Source organism: Colossoma macropomum, unplaced genomic scaffold (genome assembly GCF_904425465.1).
Source record: "Colossoma macropomum unplaced genomic scaffold, Colossoma_macropomum, whole genome shotgun sequence".
NCBI lineage: Eukaryota > Metazoa > Chordata > Actinopteri > Characiformes > Serrasalmidae > Colossoma > Colossoma macropomum.
This window is the reverse complement of record NW_023494785.1, coordinates 19,113,076-19,138,265: the sequence shown is the minus strand read 5'-3', so window position 1 is coordinate 19,138,265 and position 25,190 is coordinate 19,113,076. Positions and strand designations below refer to the sequence as shown.

The following is a 25,190-nucleotide window of genomic DNA, read 5'->3' as shown; positions in this document are numbered from 1 at the left end:
GTTAATCATGAAATGTCCATACAATGTAAAGGGCAGCTGGTTTTTCCAACTAGTATTAAAAAATGAAGTGATGAGGTTTTGATATGACAGCATCAGTATAAAGTTTTAAGTCTTTCTAGTTTATGGTCAGATTTTCTGCCGTTGCCCCATATATCTCACCATGCTATGCACAGAAACAGACAAAAGATACAGGAATCCAGCACTAAAGTAGCTAAATAAAGACACAGAGCCATCATCTGAGCCCTTTGAGTTCAGATTTATTGTCACAACAGTGCAATAATGGAGCATCGGAACAAATGCGATCACACCACCACGTCTCTCTTGGTTTGTGATCATTTTCCTCCCTTAATAACAAAAGAAAGGGTTTGAACAGGACAACAAGGAGGAGTGTAAATGTATGATTAGGTGTCAACCTCACAAAGACACACATAAATGCATAATTGTATATCATAAAATCTTGGGAAGAGTGCACAAAACAGTATAGAACAAATGAATATGAAAAACAAATGTTGGGCAGGAACATCAAGGAACATCAGAAAAAATGTACTATGTCTAACAGTGCAGTGCACAAGACAACTTATAGTTTATGGCACTGAGCTATAAAACATCCTGTTAATTAAACAAATCTGACCTTGATACTTTTTTTTAGTCCACCCTTCATTTTTGACACTAAGCTGATCTAGTTTCTATTACAGATCAATCCCCTTTTTCAGTTTGAGAGAATTTGCTCTTACGTCTAAAGTGGAAAACAGAGCTATGACCAAAACAAAGCGGTTGACAGACATGTAACATACATATGAATTTAAAATTTTTCTAAACATCTGGCAGTTTGCTAGTACAAAGCAGAACTAAGAACAGAAATTCATTAAGGCAATATTTTACTGTACCATATTTACTGCTGTTTTAGACTTGACAACATTTCTTCTTGAATATTTAACTGACGCTGCTTATTGTAACTGATCTCTGGTGGCGCTAGTGGTTTGTAAGCAAACAGAAACATGCTTCACATGCTTTGCAGTTAACACAGGCCTAGCCGTGCTGCACTCATCTCCCCACTCAATGTAATACTACTCTAAAATGACCGTTAGAGTCAAGAGAAACAGAGTGTTTGTATTAGCCATTCAATTACAGCAGCAACACTGAGCATAAATGTCACCAATTCAAAATGATGTCCAGCTCTACTTCAACCGTTTAAGTTTGCTGGTGTCAGGATATGAGGAAAAATGATTTCACTCACATTTAATATCAGCAGAACTGTCAATGGGCCAAGAACAATTAGATGTGTGTTCACTACAAAGCTTACATTTAGATTTGACCATATTATAGACTGTCACAGACAGAAAAAAAAGCTTGATGGCAATGGCTGCTCTGATGCACGGTCACCTGCTAATCAGATTTAACATGGCTAATCACTGAGCACACAGATAGAAATTAAGCAGAATATTTGTACTCATAACACGCAATAGATACAAAGGGTGGCATAGAAATAAGTCTAACAACCAGTAAACATTCTATTGAAGAACTTCTCTCCAAGACGAACTGAAAAGAAACACCCGATACTACACTGAGGTCCAGAAGGATCACATGTCAGTGGTGCAATAAAATGATGGATTTAAGGCAACAATTATTTTTTAAGCATAATAACCTTCATAAAAATAAAGACTTGCACAGTATGTCATGACTCTTCTGATTCATGTTCTATCATGGTTTGTGCTAGTTTGGGAACAATTAAATAATCAAAATAACAATCTATCTCTTTGGTCAAGGCAACAATATTTCACACAGTGATTTTGTTAGCTATTCAAAATACCCTACCAATAAAAGAAAAGAAAAGAAAGAAACCAAAAAGAAACACTTTTATGGCATATATGGTATGTATGGCATTTGTGCTGTCCGGGGGTATCTTTTAAAATATTTGCTTTTTTTTTTTTAGATTAGACTGCCCCCATTAATTCTGGTACTGCTCCACTTTACTTACATCTTAATACCCAGCACCATTAGTATGTGCTTTGAATTACAGTCACCTTTAGTACGGATAATTTTTACTTGTTCCTAATAGACAGTATCCTCAATGCATGAATTTGTCAGTATGGTATTTAGAAAGGCTGCTTAGACTTTACACAACGAGATATTAAATTCAAGAGAAAACAAAAAAAAACTCAATCATTATGGCTTGGGTGTAAAAGAGCAGAAGTGTTGGCAGCTCATGTGCTCAAAGATTTGATTAATTGCGTCATACGGTTGTAACATAATAAAACAGTCTGAGGAAGATTGGAGAAGCATCTCCAAGCACATGAAAATAAAAAAAAGAAAGTTGCATCCCTCCCAAATCCCAATTAAATCAAACATACCTGGTGAAAGAGAATGAATTTGCAATGATGCAAACCATCCATGGCATAAAAAGTCTAATGTTCATCGTTGACTGCAATGTTCAAAATTATGACTATACCTGTACACGGTTGTTTATAAATAATATTTCCCTCTCTATATACAGTAAATACATACAGAATGTTCAAAAAATACAACTGACTGTTCAAATCAGAAAGTACATCTATTATATTACAAGTCCTGATCAACTGAAAATTATAACAGCTAGGGGTGGAGCAAAAGGCTATAGGCATTGCAGCTTGTACAGCATTATCCAATGTAGCCTACCATACCAGAGACATGGACACATGGCCACAAGTTCGGTCATTATATTTTGAGGTCAGATTGCCCTGCTGAATATATTAAAATATCTCTCTCTAGTCAACCTACGTTCACAGCAATATAGATTGTACCATCTAAGTCTAAATTATTTTGGCAAAATAGAAGTGGTAATGTCAACTGAATGGCATCTGTCAAGTTTATACATTTTCAGTCTTACAAACTGAGCTTATTACAGTTAGAGCAAAATAAAAACAAAAATGAATGTTTTATGATGGAAGTAGCATTATATAGGCAATGTTGCATGATTCATCAGATGACCAAATGTCCCCTCAGAAAATCATCTAAAAAAGAGAAAACATTTCCACTGTCAAATGTAAAATGTAAACTAGTGAAGTCTTGACCAGCATATTTACAGATCTCAATGCATATAAACCCAGTAGTTCAGTACAAGCAATAATAATAATAATACTAATAATAATAATAACAAAAAAAAAAAAATAAACAGACATTCTTCAAATTGTTCTTCCACATGAATATTAACATTCAGCTGTGGGTTCTGCCATGGAAAGAGGCTTACAGTGGGGAGTGAAGCCCAGTCGAGCTGACTGTGTGTCTGTTCCAGGCTCTCTGTCTGTCCCCCTTCTCTGGCCAGTGTCTACAGAGCTCTGGGGCACGTGCAGCTATAGAGCTGAAGGCTGGGCAGTGGGCTGTGTGTGTATCATCTCCAGGGAGAGCTCAGCTGGGGAGGAAACCATGATGGCCAGGCTGCCATATGCTCCCTTCTGGCTTCAGCACTAACAGACTCTCCCTGCATCTATGGCAACACACGCTGGCTAACATGACCCTGTACTGGGTTAACAGTATGAAAAGGTCTCCATGCTGTGCCCTTTCAAGTCTCATCGCAATGCCAGGCCCAACAACGAAGCCATAAAGACACATCGGTAAAAGCAAGGAACAATTAGGCAACACCAAAAAAACAAAAAAACAAAAAAGAAAAAAAAAGAAAGTCCTTTTGCAAATAAAATCCCAAAAGGAAGGGAAAAAGAGGAAAAATGCATTCCAAAAGCATCAGTGTGGCCACCAGATGGAGCCAAGGTGCAGGCTTGCTCAGATGTCGGAGTCCTTGTTGGGGAATTAAAGAGTGATTAGTGTGCATCAGGTGCTGAGGCGGCTGCAGCAAGCGCACTGGCTGCTAGAGAGGTGGATGAGCTTTCGTGACTGCTGTGCTCCTCATCGGCATCTGTGGAAATAAGGAGATATATGGCACATTTAATGGCATGAGCCCCTGCTCCTGAGTCCCTGGGTGGAGAAGTGAGATGGAGATGATAGGAGTGTCATTAGGATGCTGTGAGTTGCATACCATGATAATAGAAACACACATAATGGTCAACAAATTGAGGTGTTATTGTATTACAAACACATTTTAATGAGCTTGAACATGTACTTGTCACATCAGGGAATGGATCTTGCTGTTTTGTAGATGGTAATGAGGTTGGACTATCCTACACTGTGTGAACAAACTGAGCACCATGCGGAATTGTCATCAGAATACCTTCAAGCATGTAGATGGAGGGGGATGACCTGACTGAACATGCCACCAGTAACATCACACAGGTTTCTCCACCATGACAAAGCAGGTAAAAGTCAAAGCATTCCTTCCTTTGCTTAGATGACTGGCTGCTTACATCTCAGCTAAAACATTTTGAGATCTTCTGCTCTTGATGTTTGTGGAGAACCTGTGTGATGCTGTCTCATAAATAAGGTGACCAGATGTCCCACATTTCCCCAGGATAGTTTCTTTTTTTAGCTTTATTCTAGTGGTTCTGGCTTACTCTCAAAAAGGTTTATCTGTGCTGTATTTCAGAGAACACTTTGTTCATTGTTAGAACATTGTGTAGAATAATAATGCACACAACACATGCAGTATATGCATAATCACCAGTAAGATCAACTCCTGGCCAATCATAGGTCCTGATAAAAATGCACCTAGTGAGATAGTACACTCCAAGAAGCTAACCTCGCTAAGATAGGATTTTTAATCAATGTAGGAAGAAATGACAGCCTGACGTCTAAAGACATTTGTGTTCATTGAATGAAGACCTTTAGAAAGATTTACATTTTCAAGAAAAGATCTTTCTCAGCTCTGTTAAGGGTTTTCTGTTTCTGTTCATATGTCAGAGCAGTAACCTGTAACCTATATGTGCCCCTGTTTACAAAAAGTAGGTCTGTGCACCACCTACCCTATGTGAAAGAAAGGAGTAAGATGAAAAAGATGTAGTCTAATAAATGTAGTTATATTTGTGTGACCCTCCATTGCCCTCCCGACTCCCCTGCCCACTATTCAACCATGGAATATCTGGTCACCCTACTCATAAGGGGATGAAGAATGTGTTAGTGTTACCGTCAGAGCTCTTTGTGTCACTGTCATCACTGTCAGGTGAGTCCAGCTCCTCTGGCACCTCCCCTGACATTCAGATAAGACACAGGTCACTACAGAACATACTGACCACTGTACACTGTCCTCACTCTGACACAATACTGTTCCTGCCTCAAAAGGTGAGACAAACACCCTCGACAGTACAAACCATCTGTCATCCTGATCCAGAAGAATCCTGTACTATTTGCTACACTATGAAGTGCAAACACCAAAAAGACATGACAACCATCATTAGTCATATTACATGTATGGGGTTTTAAGTGTGTTAGCATGTTTTAGTATGTCACAACCATCAAATCACTTTCATAGGAAAACCTTTAAGCTGGTAACTACAGTAGAAGGAAAGAAAACATTCTTAACTTTCAATGTAAGTTAAAGTAATGAGATTTTGTTTTTTTTGGCCATTTCTATTGGTCATTCATTATGAATTGTTAAGGGCTGCTTACACTATCAAATAAACAATAAATATACTTACAGTCGTATGCAAAAGTCAGCACACCCTAAGTCAGTTTACATGTCTTATTGATTTTCTAAGGAAAATAAGTAAACACATCCTCATTTTTTTTCTGCAAATTTGCTGGCTTTATCATATTGGTAAAAATAAGGCATAAAATATTAAATGTGGCTTTCACACAGGCCACATTTTGTTTATTAGTTTTTCCCAATATGTTAAATTAAGGAAATAAACAGTGCAATAAAATGTGCAGAAATGTGTTATCTGTAGAGGATGTGTTCATTTATTTTCACTTAGAAAATCAACAAAACATAATTTAACCAAAGGAGCACAAACTTTTGCATATGACTCTAGATCTGATGCTTAGAAACACAGTATCTCAAAGAGATTTAGATCAGGGAAGATGTGTAACTTCACGTACCGTTTTGAACTTGCTGGCTGTTGTCTGTATCACTGCTGGTGTCAGGCTCCTTTGAATCCACCCCTTCATTAACAGGCCCTGCTTTAGTTCCATTTGCCCCCCCTGGGTCCTTATTGCCCTCTGCCTCTTTGGGCTGCTTCTCTGTGGGCTCCTTCTTGTCTGCTTTAGCCTTGGTGGAGTTCATTGGCTCCAATTTGCTGTCTTTGTCTCGTTCAGCGGGTGATGTGTCTTTTGCCTCTTTCTCAGTCTTGTCTTTGTCCTGTGTTGTGTCTCTTTTCTCTGTGTCCGCATGTTCCTCGCTGTTCTGTTTTCCCTCAGCCTCCTCCTGCTTGGCTTTCTCTTCTGCCTCCTTCTTGGCCTTCTCCTCTAGGTCTACAAGAGAGAACAAGCCGCATATAAACCTAATGCACCAATGTATTTGTTTCCAGAACACCATCAGGCCAGGTAATCTCTAAACTGAAACATTCAACCCAGTAGATGCTGCCACCTAAGTGAGTCTTCACTAGCCTGGGCTTTGGTATGGTCACCTTTGGCTGCCTGAGCTTTCCACTTCTCTCTGTTCTGCTGCACCTCCTCATTCCAGGTTGCCTTGAAGTTCTTGAAGTCGACACTAAGAAGGGAGGTGCTGCCCTCTGAGCCTGTGCTCTTCACGGTGGGACGCTTGCCATCTGATGGGATGTTATTCAAGCTGTGGATGTAAAGTGACACATGCACACAAAATTTTCATGAACATGTCTTTCATTGTTATTTTTGTGAATTATTTATTTCAGTCAATTTAATTGTTTCAAATTATCTTAATGTAATCAATCTCTATATTGATTACACCATTAGAGTACTGCTAGCCTAGTAGCTAAGTCCCGTGTGCCTGACGTACACTGAGTTGCCTGTTTGTTCGATACGTCTACCTTGTATCTACACTCATTGGCTGTTTTATCATGTACATCTTACATATAGGTGCACTTTGTAGGTTTACAACTATTGACTATAGCCCATCTGTTGCTATACACAATTTGCCAGCTACCCTCTGCCTTATTAGTCAATGGAAGGGGAGCACCATGAGTGTATGTACAAAGTAGGTATAACCAGAGGTGAGTAGAAACACGCTACATTTACTCCATTACATTTACTTAAGCATCTTGTACTTGAATGAGTCATTGTTAGTTTTGTTGTGTGCATTAAATTAAATGTTCATCCTTTGTTCTGATTGGTGCCTTTATAGTCCGTTACTCGCACATCCACATCTCTGTCAAATCACCATAAGGTTACATTTTACATTTTACCAGTAAAATACACTGTCACATAGTCATATGCAAACGTCTGGGCACTCAAATTACATGTTTTGTTGTGAAAAGTTAAATAAGTTTACATATCCACTACAGAGAACAAACCTCTGCACATTTTACTGCACAATTACTGCTTATTTGGATAAATAATAAAATAGAAATATAAATGGAAACAGAAATAGAAATAGAAAGAAAAATTGTGCACTAAAATTTGCAGAAAATGTGAAATTCCCTGTAGAAGATGTGTTCACTTATTTCCACTTACAAAATCAACAAAAGATGTAATTAGAACGGGAGTGTTGAAACTCCTGCATATGCCTCTGCGTACAGGGAATTCACGTTGTGAAAGAGGACTGCTGATTCCACTACACAACAGGACAGCTACAATGGCTGAAACAGCAGTTAGATTCTGTTAATGGTAATCAATCTTGCATAGTCACATAAGTGTTTGAATTTGGAAGAGCTTAGCTCTCTAGGCACAAGTGTTGCTTGCTCCACGTAAAATGAATGAAGGCACACATTTTTAAGTACTCGCAAGTCTTTCTTATCTGTGTATTAGCTCTGCTCATACTAGTGTTTGTATAAATGTTACTATAGCGCACTTGCAAGTGTGTTCATGTGAAGTAAGTCCTCTAAAGTAAGTTTATACCCACATCTGGCTATACCTAAAAAGCTGTGAACTCATTTCAAAAACTACTAGCAACTTGACAGAATGAGAGATGTGTATGTACGTAATCCCTTACAGCGACTGTGATGATCATGTGGGTATGTTTATGTGGCAGAATATTTAAATGCCTCATTGTGTGTGGTGTTCTACATGGACAGCTTTCTACAGGCTGCATATGTGAGAAAGTGCATGGAAAAGTAACCTGCACTCAGCATGTGGGCCTGTGTGTGTGTATGCAGGGGTGATTAATGACCCCACTGGATAAATCCAGACAAGAACACAAACATCCTTCATTATGTATGACTGTTCAGCTCCTCAGCCACGTGCAAACAACTACCAGACCACTCAGATACAGAAGTCAAGGCACTGTCTGTACTCAAACGCTGCTACCTCTGCTGCCATTTATCTAAGAGTTGTGACCCTACAGAAATCCCCACTACTGCTGGTCAAAAAGATCCACACATGACCATGTAGTGCATATCACCTAGTACATTAGCTCAGTGAATGTGATGCATAAATGACTTAAGTATTTGCATTCAGACAGTCTGGCCTGGGATTTGTCAAGCTGCCTGCACAGTAGTCCAGCTCACCTCGAGCGTCTAAAGCCAGCCAGCCCTGAACGCGATGCCTCATCAATGAGCGGTGTCACTATTTTCTCAATCATATCCGTAAGAACGGTGAAGGTGGGCTCCACGATGAAATCGATGAAGCCTGTGGGTGGGAGAGATAAGACACAGGGCTATGAGTCCAGCTGTCACAGGAGAAAAATGCAGGCCAGAGGAGAGTGGAGCGGTCAGACAGTACATACTCACTCACCGATTTGAGACTGGGCCACCATGGTGGATTTACGGTCACAGAGAGGAGAGAAGGGCAGGCCCAAATCTGCTTCTTTATCCCCCTGAAACAAGCACCACTCAGTTACTATGCATGGATAGGAGTTAAAAGGGTCACACTTTATTTTAGACCTATGCAGATTATCTACTGATGTGAAACTCAATTGACTGTCAACAATGTTAGGGTCAGGTTTAGGATTAGGTTTTACTTTGAAATTAAAGTTAAGGGTTAGATTTAAAATAACTTAAAGTTTAGTTGTGTTTAACAGGTACATAGGTAAACGTGAGTTATAGATAAGATGTGCAACTACAAATTGGAAATAAAGTGATAATGTATAAAGAATAGGATGAAATATTAATTACATAAGCTGGACATGAACAAATGGACAGAACTCATAGTAAAAAAAGGAAAACTCTGAATGATTTACCAAATTACTTCCTTGTATTTTTTAAAAGAAACAAAGAGGTTACTCTGTAATCTCTGATTACTTTCACTAAAAAGTGTCAGGGTGTAGAGCGATCATACAAAGAGCAAAGAGTCATTTACAATCAATTACAACCAATCACGGAATTTGAAGGTCCCGTTTAGTATCATCTAAGCCAACTATGCATGAATGATCTTGATTCTTGATGCTTTCTGTGTTGTCTCTGCATTCCCAATGGCCTTTTCTAGTGAAAGTTGTTGATTTAATTAGCAAATGCCATTGTTATCCTATAAAACAATAACTCTAATTATCCCTGCTCTGTGATCCCCTGTGTCTGTCTGACAGGTAATAATGCTGTAAACTCAAAACAAAGTTGACTGTTGAACAAATATATTTTAATTTCTCATACAAGATTTTGCTGACAGGACTCTTCACTGCGTGCCGCCGCTGACCTTCAGGGGAATGGCGTGAAGTTGGCAGGCTCGAGAGATAAATTTGCTCACGTTGAAGATTATTTGTTTAGCAGTTTCATTCATTGCTCCTGACATTTCTATTAATATGATTAGTGGTAGTGTACCTGGGAATGGACTGATTAGACAATACCTTTGCACATCAATGAATCAAATTTCTACAGTCCTAAGAAGAGCAGCAGGAACAAAATGCTATTTCATTTCAGCCAATGATACGTTAATTGGTTTGTCGCATTTGCATAAATATTCAGCTCTGGAATCACACAGAGTTGGAGCCAAAATTGGACTTTGATTTGGGTGGAAATTAAGCTCAATGAAAAATAGCCTGCTGTTACTGTGGTGTGGGAGAGAAAGCTGCATTCTTTCGTGGGTGCTGGGGACACAGTCTGGGCCAGTACATTTTCTTCTAGAGATATATCTGGCTAGCAATCGATTAAGTATTGTAGCTATTAACTGTATGATACTGAGTGCGATAAGCTTTCCTCCTTCTTCTTTTTTAATGATGATTCTCCATCTTCCACTGCAAAATTCATACATGTCTTGCTATTCTTACATCAGCAGAGAAGACTGTACTAAACTCCTAGTGCCATCCTGATCTACTGACAGAAAACAATTCATTCTGAGTGACTGTGAGACTATCATTTTTCAGTAAAAAATACTGTAGGCTCAGGTCCAAAATGATAAAGCCTTTGGTCAATCTGCTCATCAAGAATGGTCTGAGATCAGATGAGACTGGAAGTGAAGCTGTTTGGAGTAGCTGGTGGATATTAAGTAAGAGCAGGATTATAAAACAGTGGGGAGGGATTATGATGGCTGAATGAGAATGAGATAGTATGTGATGCCTGAATAAGGCTGTGCTTGTGATTGACTAGTTTGCACTGAAATTGGAACTCAGGGAACTCAGCAGGATTAAAAGGAGCCAGCTCAGTGCAGGGCAACATGCCTGGGTTTGCCTTTCCATTTCCAACCTAGCTGACTGTGAGACTGAAGTAACGTCATGTTGGTAAAAAAGCTACATAAATGTCAGACACTGAAGGAATTTCACTTTTTAGTCATTTTCTATAATCAGCCCCCCAAAAACAGTGACAGTTAAAATGTTTTGATCTATTTAGCAGTCATGTCACATAAAGTGACAGCCATGGTCTATTAACAGTGTTGCTGGCAATAAGAATGATCACAAGCCTGACAGACACCAGCACAAATTTCAATCAGTCAGGCCTGCACCAGGTGAGAAGCATGGAACCCTAATTTTGCAAGCCGAAATCTGAGCAAGTGGCAATTTCAGAGAGTGAGGCAGGAGACTGTCCTACATCTGTAGACTACCTTACTACTTGTGGAATTTTTTGTTGTGTTTTCCTTTATTCTGCTAATTTGTAGTGTGGTCTTTTTTTTTATTTTTCATGTCCCAGCTACAATATGAATGTTGCCCTCTCTGTACATTTTAGGTTGCAGTGCATACTTTTACATCCAGAATAGACCAGGGTTTGCAGACTAGGGTGGAATGTCAACTGAGACAGAAACTGCTAACTAAGAGTGCAGATGAGCACTGTTTGAAATTAGACTGGGCCAGTGCGGGCTGATGTTACAGCGCACTTTTGAATAAAGAGTGCATCCAATATTATTTTTGTTTGGCACAGAAAAAGATTTACAACATACTCAAACAAATACAAAAATCCCAAAAAAAAACCCATAAACCACCCCATAAATCTCATAATTTCTTTCTTTTTTTAAATTTATGTGGTAAGTTTTTCCCAATAACCCTTTCTTTTTACTAAAGTCATGAAGGGGCTTTTCCACTGATTATGCAAACTTTCTGCATTTTATTGCTCAAACACAAACAATTACTCAATTCAACTGTTGAAACATCAAGTCACTCAGAGTTATTTGATGTGAAATGGTGCATTATGGAGAAACTTACTGACTATTTACAGTGGTGGTGTCGACAATGCACATTTTAGGCCAAAACTATGTCTTTGAACTATCATAATCAAACAATGTCTCAGACCTCAGGCAACATTTTTGAAACCATTTCAAACCATAGCTTTCTGTAAAGACACTGAACACTTTGGACGTCCTATCACTACCACTGTGAACACTTCTAACTCTGAAAGTTTCTCTAGAATGGCATTTGTCATCAAAAAACTCTGAATGACTTTGTTCACAGCTTAAAGATTTAAATATGCAGATATTTTGAAAAATCAGTGACATTACCATTAGAATATGTAAAGTAAATCTTCAAAAGTAGCAGTTCCTGGCATAGGCAGCATAGGCAATTGCTTAAGGCTGCAACTTCCAGAAGGTGACAGTGTTCCTGAGTTCATGTAATATGTGTGTGATCGACCCCCCACCACCACCACAACCACCACCACATATTAAATGGTGCTGCTTATTGCTTGCTGCCCCTACTCTCCAACAGCAAGTTCTTATAATACACAATGCAAGGACAAGTGATTATAAATATTTGGAAAAACACTACCTTGGCTAGAGACAATCAAATGCCAACCACTTTTTCCAGAACTCTGTTCCAAATAAATAGAATTTAAGACGTGCCTGTCTAGTTTTGACACATTTGTATTTATTAGCCAGAACTTGGTCTCCCATCATGCCTCAGTATTCTGATAAATAGAAGGCAAAAGGATACTAACCTGCCTGAAGAACTCCTCCAGCAGAGAGGTGGTCCAGTGATGGTGTAACTCCCATCTTTTGGCAGGATGGCTGATGTCTGCAGTGTGCAGTAACAGGGATAAGGCCTTTGGTTTGTCAATCCTACAGATGACAATCAGAATTAATGAGCTCCTCACAGCATTCAGCATGGCATTGTTCTGATATTAGTACTTCCGTGGTAAAACACTCACGCCTCTGGTTGCTGGAGGAAATTTTTCATGGCCTTGATCTGCTGGAAGTGACAGGACATATCTGTGGCCAAAACCATCTCTACCACCAGGGCCCGTAACTCTCTAAAGGCAGAGAGAGAGAGAAAGAATAGACTTAAAACAACTGCTTGTCTAAGTTTACCTGTACTGTACGATTGACCTATCTATGCTCCACCTACAAACATATCATTTCATAAGAAACTGTTTTGAGGTTGGATAAGCTTTGACAAACATCTCATTCAACCTACTGAGAAACTGCAGTAACTGTATTAATTGTGTTAATTCAAATTATATTTATTTTGTACTTACACTGTTAGGATACATTGGGCCTAGGTTTTTTTGTGTTGTGTAATTCAGCTACATTAGCATGGCAGCAAATCTGTTGCCATTTCGAACCTGACTAGTTTCAGTTAGCTACATCAACACAGTCCAGCTCAGTACTGTAGCATTTTAAACATGCTGGTCACCAGCAAAACCAGCATATGTTGTGTTTTTGGATGCTGGTATGCTTGTCAACCAGCATGACCATGCCAGGTGACCAGCCAAAGAATATAGAATAGAATCTATGCTGTTCTGTTTTTTTCAGCAGGGTGGAAACGCTGCATTATGTTGTGAATTTAAACTCAAACTGGTTGACTGGTTATTTTTTCCTGCATTCTATAAAACTTGTCAAATGTTGCAACAACTTCTTCCGAAGAACACATTTGTGTGCAGAGCATTGACAGGTCAATCCAAACTCTATCCTCTCACCTCCAGTCATCCTTTGATAAGTTATAGAGGATGTTCATCTCATCGTCGTCCTGTAAGAGTCGATAAGCAGCACTCACATGGTGGTTTTCCTGCACGGCACGGTCATTGTACAATATGGCTGAATCTGATCTAATGAAATACATAAGACACAGCCAGTCATATATTAGGACCGAAACACAGCTGATACTGTAATAAATTCCACCATTAGTAACAGTGAAATGATACCTGGTTTGTATGTGGAAATTGTTAGTGGTCCCAGTGTGTTCGTAATCATGTACTGCTGCTGCAAATATCATAGCGAAGATTTCTAACTCTGTTAGCCAGTGCTGCAAGAAAAGAAGCACAGTAGTTACAAGCTTTGTATGGCCCTACAGCTATAAAATACATCTGTAAAAGCAAATAAACCCCCAAAGTCATTAATATGTGAACATGATGGAGCTCTTATTTTTCCTTTCTTCTGCTTTCTGTTCTCAGCCTTTCTCTCTTTTGATGCACATTACCTTTAATAGCTCAACAGAAATTCTATTGAAAAGCACAATAAAATGTCTTAAAGCAATAAGCTGTTACTGTCATGATGTCTCACGGTATAGCCTGGGGAATTTCTGGCAGGCTGATGTTTGATTTAAGGGTTGTAGCTTAACAGTAACATACAAACAATATTTAATAACATGAGCAACAGCAAGCTGCGAAGTGAATAATACATTCATACCACAAAGTCAGTGCTTTTTTGATGTATAAACTCCTGAAACAATGGCACATAACACTCAGTGCAACATCATCATTCTAGTGAATGCCCATATGATGGCAGCACACATCATTGAGGGGTTAATGAGCATTATTCTAGCAGTGCCAGGGCTGATTTGGAGGGAGTCAGACGGAGATTAACTCCTAATCGATCGGTGCCTGAGCAGTGAGATGAGGTTGGAGTGAAGTGCTCATGCTGCCCCCTCTACCCCACTGAGGCACCCCTCCACATGCCATATATTCAACTGTCAGCCTTAATGAAAAACAGCAGGAGCTTCACCTCCACACAAACACAGGCACAGTACATTCTTAAATATGAATGTGTAAAAAAAAAAGTATTCTTTGGAGCAATGCCAAAGTAGAACCACATTGGGTTTTTTAAAGATAAGTGAATAAACATTCAGGAACTTTATTTTCAAGACAGTATTTTTTACTTGCTGTACTCACCACCATGCCAGATTTCAGCAGAAGGTAGTGTACAGTCTGAGTGACATCCGCTGCATGAATGAGGTTATGGTAGGGGTTTTTGTGTTTGCTGTAGCCCACTTCCAGAGCCTCCACAAATGACACCAATGCAGAAATGGGGATCTGAGGAGATTTTAAAGTAGCACAGACATACGGAAATGATGTCTATATATCACTCAGCAATTCTGTGTGTCAAAGAGAACTGTGGTAAGACTTATGAACTAAATTCTATATGCACACTTGTGGCTTGGTTTGGACAAATATTATCCCTGTCATAACTAAACCTGATATCTCTGAAATGATCATTTTATAGGAGTAGAAAAAAACAATATTTATTTGAATGTACAGTGATGAGAGAAAGGTTTGAATTATAGGAGGTTTGATATGACAGTGATTGTATAGAACATGCAACTATATTTGTGGTTGACCCAACATGCTGTAAAGCAGTGGCCCAAAAATGCCCATCTAATTAGTAATAATGTTGTTTGGGTAATATACATTAGATATGTATATGTATTAATTCTTATAATTCTGTAAATCAAACTTTTGGATAAAATCTAACTCATGACACTCAAACAACATTAGCATTAAAGTTGTTTGAGTGACATACATTTGATATGTATATTAAATAACTACCCACACTTATTAGTTCTACATATACAGAACATGTGAAAGACAGTGGGGCTCACTGTCAGCATCTTACCTTGAAACGATTGATTAAGTCATATCGGGTGAGAAGTTCATAAAATATGAATTTCAGTGCATGGTCTCCACTTGCATCATTCAGAGCAAACACATCAAATGACCACGTATCCACGTGCTGAAATAAAAAGAGAATTGGACTTTCTTATTAGAGGCTAAAATGTCAATCACTTAAACTCTGGTCTGTATTTACTGCAAAAATGTTGCAGTAATGTGAGGATAATATTTGATTAAATATGATTATGAAATGAGTGATGAAGGAACAATTTCTCATTCACTTCACAATCAAATGTTTAAAAATAAGAGGTTATCTTATTGAGTTTTGTATTCTTATTGAGTTGTGTCCTATGGGATGATTTGATTTTCAGTAAGATCCCATTATTATCATGTAATATATTGTTGCTGTCATATTAAAACCTTGCAAGTCTTCGTAAGTTCATTCACTGCTTTTCATTTACTATTACACAATCTGGAAATGACAAATAGACCAATAAAAACAGTACAAAATTACTTGTAATAAAATCTTGACATCAGCTCCTAAAATGTCCAGGGGGCCTCCATTGGGCCGAAGTTTTATTACACACTTTTATAACTTAAGAATAGCCCAACCAGTTTCCTGTAGTAAGTCAATAATAAGCCTGGGATTTTAAGGAGTTAACATAGACTAAAGTTATTATTTTTTTTTGTCCTTTTCCTATAAAGTTTTAATGTCAGCAATATGAGGTTTTGTTACGACAGCAGCGATATACATTTATAAAAGTGAAATGTGTCTCCGCACACCAGCTGATCATCATTACAGTCAACATGAGGGAAAGACAGAGCGAGCGAGAGAGAGAGAGAGAGAGAGAGTGAGAGAGAGACAAAGCCCTGACTGAACATATTCTATGAAAGCCCTGTAGGAGCTGCTAGACTCGTTAAATGAATTCCAGTAATAATGTACGAGAACAGAGCTACACCACGCATGCCTGTGGCTAATTTATTGAACTATTTCTCCCTTTCCTCCCTCTCTCGTTTTTTTCCCCCTTGCTCTGAAATAAAGTTCTGTATACTTTTGACAGGGCTGGCACAGTGAACATCTGAAATATGGGGCATTAAAGATTTAAATTTTGAAATTGGAAGTTTTCTCCTGCTCTCAGTCTCTGTCAGTGGAGAGGGGATTAGAGGGCCCCTGGGGTCTCTGAAGGAGGGGGCCAGACTCACGGCAGCACCACAGCTCTATTGCTGATGCCTAGAGAATTAGATCCACTACTCATAGCCCAGAGCAAGCAGTAAGACATCACTGCCTAAAACACTCATATCCAATCCAAGTCTGAACCAGGCAAACCCACTGATGTGTTTGTACTGGACAACATCAGGGAAGTAGTTCAGAGCACTGAAACTCAAAGCACACAACCCTGGCAGATGCAGATAATGCTGTATTGATCTAAATATGATGTCAGAATGTGCTACAGGGCTTTTTCCGTGGTTGGGTGGGTGGAGTCATTAAGCTTGAGCTGAAAATGAAGTCTGTGTAGAGTACCCAGTGTTTATTGTATGCCATAATGTCTGTTATTTATCTATAGTATAGATGAACGTTCCTCAACCTCTGCCTCACCGTGCACATTTCATATAACCCAGGTGGTAAAGGGAAAGATCAATTCTGCACTTTGGCTGATTAAACAGGTTTGTTTGCACGGCAGAGGCTGCAATTCTGTCATCTCCCAGATGAGCAGCTATTTTCCACACAAGCTGACAGAAAGCACTACGTATAGTATGTGGTTAAAATTCAGTTGTAATGTTAAAGGAGAATTCCACCAATTTTTGAAAATGTCTGCATAATTAAACAGTTAAGATGTAAACAAAGTAATTCGGAGTAAACTAACCTTTTCACGTCAACCCACTCTGAATGTCTGTGTTTACATCTCAACCACTGAATTATGCAGACATTTTGAAAAATCAGTGGAACTTCACTTCAAGACTTACTATTTAGCAACTACAATTGATTAGTCAGCAATAAATATGTAAATAATGCATATGTTATGTGGTTGGGAGAGTGAAAAACTCAAGTATGGGCCAATATGGGGCCTTCGTGTTTAAAATGTTTATGATTACTGATTCAGAGCTTATGTATGGTGATGTGTAGGAAAAAAGAGGGCTGTCCAGTGCCTGCTCTATGAGGTGTCAGTCAGCCTGTGGCCCAAACTAGTACCTTCAGTACTGTGATCACGCTGGGTGGATAGCTTAATCCCACCATGTTGGACGTCCGGCGGTACATCCTGTCACAGAAAGATAACACACTCCGGTAAGTGGCAGAGCACATGTAGAGAGGGATAAAGGTAGAGAAAGAGCAGAAAAACCTCCTGTTTAGGTAGAGCTAGATGGAGGAATTAACATTTAAAAAGTAGCAGCACAGAGGGAGGCTTCCCACACAGAAAACATCACATAAACATTACTGTTTTTCTGTATCAATTCTCCATCAATGGACATAAAACTTCAGTACGTTATACTTTGTAATGCAATAGTTCCTATATGAAAAACACTTTGAAGACTTGCTTCTGTTCCCTTTGTGATACTGAGGACCAGATGCACTAAGGTAAGACGGTACAGTGCAAAAAGTGCCTTGATTCAGCTGCAATATGGGCTCATGACACTTGTGAAATTAGTGCCAATTTAAGTCTGTAGCTAATCATGCAAACTGTGCCTAAAATTATCTACTAAGTGTGGTATGCTTGTGAAGTGCAGTGTTTAAAACTTTTTTAAGGAATTTTAAATAATGAAGACTGTTCTGATTAGCTGATGAGTTAAATCAGATACATTTAAGTGTGAGCAGGGCAGTCTTTGCACTAGGCAAAATAGGGAGCCAAGGGCCCCATAAAAATACAAATTAAATGTACGGTACATTCTGATGGTAAATAACCCATTCAGAAATACTGCAGAGAACCCAAAAAAAGAAGGAAACTAAGAAGTTTGTCGCTTCATACTTAAAGCTAAAAGCTAGCATTAATGCTAGCACAGACAGCTCCAGGACTAATCGCTCAAAAAATGTAACCCATTACAAATTAGTAATAACTTCTCTAAAATGAAATTGGATTACGTTATTTATTGCTTCCTGGAAAAAAGCCATCTGACTGATCATTACATTACTCTATCCCATGTTATCTCACTATATTGGCAGGTAATTTAACTTCTTTCAAGCACATTTCTTAAAACAAGCAAAATGATGTGCCATTATAGTGAGACCATTTCACTTAATAAAAGTAGATAAACAAAAAAATTCTAGAAATAATTAAAATAATATTTTACTACAATCTTAAAATGAGTAATATTAGATATATTAACTAGATTTAGGATGATGATTTCACCTACTGCAATACCATTTTTGCAATGTCATGTCACAATAATATTTTTCAAAATTAAAATGTAATATATAAATGGCAATGTATTCTTGCGTTTCAATTTAAATTGGCCCACTCATATATGCAACTTACGGCTCAAAATGAAAACTCAAATTCAATTTTACCATTGCAATTTGCCATTTGGTACACCAGTACCGACATTTCATTTACACGGAGATTTAGATGCTTTAGCTTTGTTTAAATTAAAATGTGTATTTATGCTTCATGTGATTATGCAATAATGGTGTCAAAATGATCATTAAAATGGAGTTTACCTTACATGCATTTGTACTTATTTTGCTTCTGATGTGCCTCTATACTCAGGAGCCCAGAGCATCTAACTTAAATATGTGCACGAAGGAGGTCCCAGTCCAATCTTTTTCCTAAAGCTGCAGAATCACTAAATCCACCTCTGGCTGTGAGGCAGAAAGCTTAACTCTGCAGTGCTGTGGCAAACCAAGACTGGAGCCTGATATGCAGTTTAAAAGGTGTAGTATCACATCATATCACATGTAATGAAGACCCTAGAGCGACTGCTCCTCCATCTCCTTAGACCCCGGTTTCGACATGCACTGGACCTCCTGCAGTTTGCCTACCAGGAGAAGGTGGGTGTAGATGACACCATCCTCTACCTCCTCCACTGGGTGCTGTCCCCTTTTCTCTTCACTATTTACACAGCAGACTTTAGGTACATACTGAGATGTGCCACAGAAGTTCTTGGATGACACTGCCATTGTGGGCTGTGTTAGGAGTGGACAGGAGGGAGGGGTACAGGAGCCTGGTGGAAGACTTTGTTCCATGGTGCCAGTTGAACCAACTGCAGCTGAACAGATCCAAGGCCAAGAAGACGGTGGAGGACGTTCGAGGGTCTGGGCCACTCCCGTAACCAGTCTCCATTGAGGGGGCTGATGTGGAGGTGGTCAGGACCTATAAGTACTTTGGACTGGACAGAGAACACAGACATTCTATACAGGAAGGGGCAGAGCTGGCTCAATTTCCTGAGGAGGCTAGGGTCCTTTAACATCTGTAAGAATCTCCTGCTGATGTTTTACCAGTCTGGGGTTGCCAGTACTCTTTTTTATGCTGTGGTGTGCTGGGGAGGCAGCATTAAGAAGAGAGACTCAATGCAGCTGGATAAGCCATGCAAGCTGGTTCAGTGGTCTGCATGGAGTTGGACTCTCCGGTGACGGTGGCAGAGAGAAGGACCCTAGATAACTTGCTTTCTTTCATGATTGTCACCCACTGCACACTATCATAATGAAGCAGAGGAGTATGTTCAGTGGCAGATTGTTTTCACAGAGCTGCTTAAAAGGAAGACTCAGGAGATCCTCTGTCCTCAGAACCATGAGGCTCTTCAACTTTTTGCAACGGGGGTGGGGGGATAGTGAGTATTGAGTATTTAAGTTATATATAATGCATAGGTGTATGCGTGCCTATGTGTATACACATATGCATTTCTATAGTCCAGGGGATGTTTTAGTCCAGGGGATATATTAGTGCAGTTACATGATATATATAATAATTTCTATTGCACGTAATATTACATTTTTGAGTGTATACTTAACTCTGTTGTATTAAGCTGTATGTAAATTTCCTTCGGGATTAATAAGGTTCCCATCTAAAACAGTGTAGCCATCAACGAATGTGACAAAAGAAAAAGTACAAGTTTAGTGTTCCCCACCCAAACATTTCTTCAGGCAAAAAAAACAAAAATCTTTATTTACAAAAACACGGGTTGTATTTTGCACATTGCAGCCGCATCAAGGCACATTTTGTGCTGCATCTTTGCACATTTGTACACCTGGTGCTGAGAGTTGAAATACTGTTATTCTATTGGCAAATATTCTTTTATCAGCTCCTCCAGGCCTGTGCCTCTATGTAGCTACTATGATCCCTGCCATTGTCAGCGGAAGTGTCACAAAAACATACTGCTGGTAGTTGCCCAAACTTCAGTGAACTGAATGGAATATGTAATAAGTTTGTCAGCATGTCCAATATATCCAACCATTTATTGATTGATCTTCTAAAGCTTTGCACAATCCTCCTTCAAATGCATATGTATGAGAGAGAAACATAAATTTTGCATTTTTCTATGTACATGACACATAAATTGTGTGCTTGTGCATCACTCCTTTGTGCATTATGTAAAAATGAAAAACCAAATATTTCATATTTTTATTAAATAATAGAGTTTGATGTAAACAAGTTTGAAAACATACCGTTCATTCTAAAGTCCATATATGGAAACCATGCTGCAATAACTGTTTGGTTTGAATAAATTATTTTTGTGATGTCATGAAAAGGAACAAATATAAATATGAATATGAATAATTTTTGTGCAAATTTTAGTGCACAATATCTGTTTATTTGTAGAGTTTAACATGTTGGAAGAAAATAAAGCATATAGTATAAAATGCGCCATAACTTTTGCACAGGACACATTTTATGATTTATTTTTCCTCAGTATGTTAAATCCTGCAAATAAACAGTAACTCTGTATTAAAATGTGCAAAAGTGTGGTGTCTATAGAGGATGTGCACTTATTTTCACTCATTAACAAAACATGTTATTTAACCAGGGGTTCCCAAACCTTTGCATGTCCGCCTATTCAGCCTTCAGCAGGTTAACCCTGCCCATTCATGTTGAAGTTATAAGTGTTTCAGCCTGGACTGATGATGATTTTTGATTGCCAATCAGAACAGAGATTGTTTATATATATCAGTCTTAAGGGTACAGTAAAAAAAAAAAACAGCCCGTTTAATTCTAATTCAATGTTTTTAGGACATAAACCCACACAGTTTATAAATGAACCTCGGGGAAATAAATAAATACATTACAAGAAAAATGTAGGATATAGCCCCTTAAAGGCTAAATTAGCATCTTCCACACACCTCTCCACAAATATCCCAGCCTGCACCGCATGGACAATACTGCGAAAACGTGGCTTCTCCTCCGACCGTCTCAGCATCAGCCCCATCTGCCGCGTGAAAGTGGAGGCCAGCCAGTCCCGCACCTCTGAGGGCACCGAGTCTGACTGGATGTCACTGAGCTCATCCTCTGTGTCCACCAGTCGCCTGCAGGAGGTTACACAAACACACAAACACATATAGACATGGAGGAGAGGAGGTGATCAGTGTCTGCAGGGAATGACCAGACAACTCATGTCACTTTAAATCACATCCAAGGCAGTTCACGACAAGACGGCTCCAAGCATGGGAGATCACACAAGTGGTGAAGACACACAGAGAAAACAACAAGAGATGTGTGGTCAGATTAGGACAAAGAACACATGCAGTCATTCACTTGTCTCCCTTCCATCTCATAACATTGAGGCTTAGAGCATGGCTGGCCACTGGTTTTGTTTAGAGCGCTCAATAACATTTACATTTGGCCTTATGTCTTTGGCCCTCAGCCATACATGACTGCATTTCCACGATACTAAAGATGAAGAGAGGCGGCAGAAAGGTAACCCAGTTGTTGCAATCATTGCAGACAAGAGCCTTTGAGACCACTCAATTTAAACCCTTATTGTATCACAGATGCAGAGAACTTGAGGTATTGACGTTACCGCGTCTCCTCGATATACACCGACTCCAATACAGAAGCTGCATACTCCAAGTTTTTCTTCAGGTCCACGACAGAGGCCTCGCCCCGCTCCAGCTGTTTTACAAGACATCGCAATCTGCAATCAAATACAAGAGCATCCTGTTAATAGGAAGGAAAAAATAAAGACAGCTATTTGCAGAGGTAGCATGGAACCTATTTTCATAAATGTCATTGTCATTTCAAACAAAATGTCAATGAAATGAATGAAATGGTCAAGGAGAACATTAATGTATGTCATGCGCACACTTTCCTCATCAACTAAGATCAGCTTGTTGCCACAGGTTTTATGTGTAGTAAAAATAGCCTTAAAGCACTGCGCATCCAGGCCTAATAAATAATAGGGTGGGTCACTATGGACTGCTGCCTCCTATAAATGATTCCAACCCATGAATTAATGTCATGTTCTTCCATACATGAGCATAAACACCACTGACAATATCCGACAAGCAGCCTCTTCTTGTTCTCACATCTAACAAATTAACAGCGTCAGCAAAACCATCGGAAACCTCCAAATAATGTCAATTTTTCTGAGAATACGCAAAGCCTTATTTGGCAGTCACCAGTTGTACTCACACATGTATCCATTAAACTTTGGCTGTATACATAAAACATGGCTAATTCATTATCTGTTAAATGCCGTGTTCACTCAGGTGACGTCGCCACTACTTCTATATTTGTTTCAGTGTGTCAGATAAACATCTTGGAGCAGTTATGGCTCTAGCTGGATGAATGGTTCGTCCCTGCTGACAGCTGAGGTGCGTGTTATGCTTTATCATTGTGTTTGTGACTGCTGTGCTCTTGTTTATGAGCTGTATTCAGCCACCCGGAGCTGACGTCTTTGCTGACGTGGAGGTTGGATCATGGCAGTGTTGTAGGTCCCTTGGAAGACAGGGGGGCTTATGTGCTGACCCGCATGATGAGCAACGCGTGCATGTGTGTGTGTGAGTGAGAGAGCATGTGTTTCGTGAGTGTGCGAGGCGCACATGGGAGACAGGTTTGACCCAATTCCTGCCACAGCTGCTCAGTGCAAAGTCCAGCAGCATGTAAGGGATGAGCTGGAGAGAGAATGCATAAACTGGGCTCTTTAGATTGAAAAATATTAACCCTTTCATAGCTTAATTTACTATGCAAGCACAACATGAAGGGTGGGGGAAAGAGGACAGTCATAGCTGCTTATATTTCAAGATTGACCAGATATACTGATTTTGTGACCTAAGCGTGTAGATATATTTTGTTGATTTTTTTTTTGGTATGTTTGAGATGTGTTTTACATTTGCAACCTAAAGTAAAGAGATACAGTCTGAAAAAAATGAAGAAATGTTATAGTGTAAAATGTCAATGTTAAATTGTACAAGTCAGCAATATGGCTAATTTATAACTATGTAGAGTTTGAATACATTTTCACAAAACACAATGTTAAACTAAATTATTTAGGGATCAGGTGACAAAATAAAACAATTTGTTTGAATAATAAATAAATAAGGTATTTTTTTCCATTGCACGGAACTGGGAGTACTGGAACCTTTGGGATCAGGAGACTGGAGCTGTGCTTTATCCTTTGGACATTAGCTCAGTACAGAAGGTTCCTTTTTTTGGGGGGTTTCAAGCACCTGCACAAGACGATTATTAAAAGAACAAAATGGTATTTGAGGGTGTTCTCTTCTGAGACTGCTAATGTTTGCAGATGAAACTTTATTAAATTCTTTACTCTTCCTGGTGATGATAAAGTCACCAAGCACTAGAATGTAAGCTAAAAAGGTATGTTAACATGTTGATCTTTATTCTTAAAGTGACTATTTTGTAAAGACTTTGGGAAATTAACACTATTAGCATTTATAATAGACTCTTTAGAAACTGTTTTTGCTCATATTATCACATTCAACAATGACACATTTAAGCTTTGCTTGAATCTACATCTGAATCTGTGTAAATGTAGACATTTATGTGAGTGCATGTGTACAAAACAGTGTAGTAGTTTTAAGATAGCCAATAGGTTAAGGTAACTAGCAACGTTGCTAATTAGCACGATTAGACATTTTAAAGTGGCATAAAACGAAAAATGACCAAACCATGGTTGCTTTGACAGTTCCACCTGACTTGACCACATTAGTTAGTTAGAAGTGTATTGTGATGTAATTTATCACAGTAACAAGAACATAATGTCACATTTTCCACTGGAAACAAACCTGATTCAAATCACCAAACACACCAAACTGTGCTGGACTCCAGCATTCAGGTCTTCACTCCTGTCATAATGCAAAGACTGGGCATGAAACTCTAAGTGCAGTTGATTCAGGACTGAAGCAGGCCCATATCCAAGCCATGCATGAAGATCCACTTCTTAGTCATTTCTGAGTCATTTCTGTGCACTACCTGGCTCACTCAGCTGCTGTGTGATACCATGTTAATAGAATGCTCATGCTTGGCTGAAAAACAGAAGGTTGGAAGCAGGTTTGAGGACGCAGCATTTGAACAATGTTATCAAAATCAGTGAGGCAGTGAAGGAACACCTTCCCCCTGCCATCCCAGAGGAATTCCCTCGCCCAGACGAACACACAATCAATGGCACAAGTCAATGTCATCCCATTAGAGGATTAGTACTTCCCAGAATCCAGCCAGAGCAGGAACGATAAGAGAGAAAGTCTTTAGCTGCGCGTGGACTCTGCCATGACTACACAATATATGACCTTTCTTAGGGAGAGACAGAGAAAGAAAAGGCTGCGCTAGATAGTTATGATTAGACTTCAGCTGTTCTCTCTCAGTCGCTAGACTATGATTAGATAGACACTGGAGAGGAGAGTTTATTCAGCACACAGAATTCTTATCATTGTAGACAGAGACCTGAGGTTTAGAAAGCCTGAAAGAAGTCTGTTAGCATTGACAGAGATCGTTGATTGAAAACACTGAGGTATGGGACTGCCTCTGTAAGTGTCTGTGTGTGCGTATGGGAGAGAGAAAAAGAGAGAGAAAGAGAGAGGGAGATGTCTTTTGTCAGTATTGATCTTCCTGGAGCGCTTAAAGCCTTTGACAGAGAGTG

At 39.1% G+C, this 25,190-nt stretch overlaps 1 protein-coding gene across 3 annotated transcripts in view; it reads right to left on the bottom strand.

Moving 5' to 3' along the window:
- Nucleotides 1-25,190, bottom strand: part of LOC118818670 (calcium/calmodulin-dependent 3',5'-cyclic nucleotide phosphodiesterase 1A-like) — a 64,938-nt gene that overhangs the window by 500 nt on the left and 39,248 nt on the right. The window contains exons 3-17 of one of the 3 annotated variants that reach the window (XM_036585964.1): nucleotides 22,116-22,229; nucleotides 21,439-21,621; nucleotides 17,362-17,428; nucleotides 15,175-15,291; nucleotides 14,454-14,594; nucleotides 13,488-13,588; nucleotides 13,263-13,391; nucleotides 12,495-12,596; nucleotides 12,285-12,405; nucleotides 8,728-8,809; nucleotides 8,502-8,622; nucleotides 6,489-6,649; nucleotides 5,962-6,333; nucleotides 5,051-5,113; nucleotides 238-3,889 (exon numbers count right to left, since the gene is read on the bottom strand). In XM_036585964.1, coding sequence (XP_036441857.1) covers nucleotides 3,795-3,889; nucleotides 5,051-5,113; nucleotides 5,962-6,333; nucleotides 6,489-6,649; nucleotides 8,502-8,622; nucleotides 8,728-8,809; nucleotides 12,285-12,405; nucleotides 12,495-12,596; nucleotides 13,263-13,391; nucleotides 13,488-13,588; nucleotides 14,454-14,594; nucleotides 15,175-15,291; nucleotides 17,362-17,428; nucleotides 21,439-21,621; nucleotides 22,116-22,229 — 1,969 coding nt within the window. In that variant the 3' untranslated portion in view covers nucleotides 238-3,794. Of the gene's footprint in view, nucleotides 1-237; nucleotides 3,890-5,050; nucleotides 5,114-5,961; nucleotides 6,334-6,488; nucleotides 6,650-8,501; nucleotides 8,623-8,727; nucleotides 8,810-12,284; nucleotides 12,406-12,494; nucleotides 12,597-13,262; nucleotides 13,392-13,487; nucleotides 13,589-14,453; nucleotides 14,595-15,174; nucleotides 15,292-17,361; nucleotides 17,429-21,438; nucleotides 21,622-22,115; nucleotides 22,230-25,190 lie in introns of those variants that run through there. The other 2 variants (XM_036585975.1, XM_036585958.1) reach the window with 2 other exon arrangements.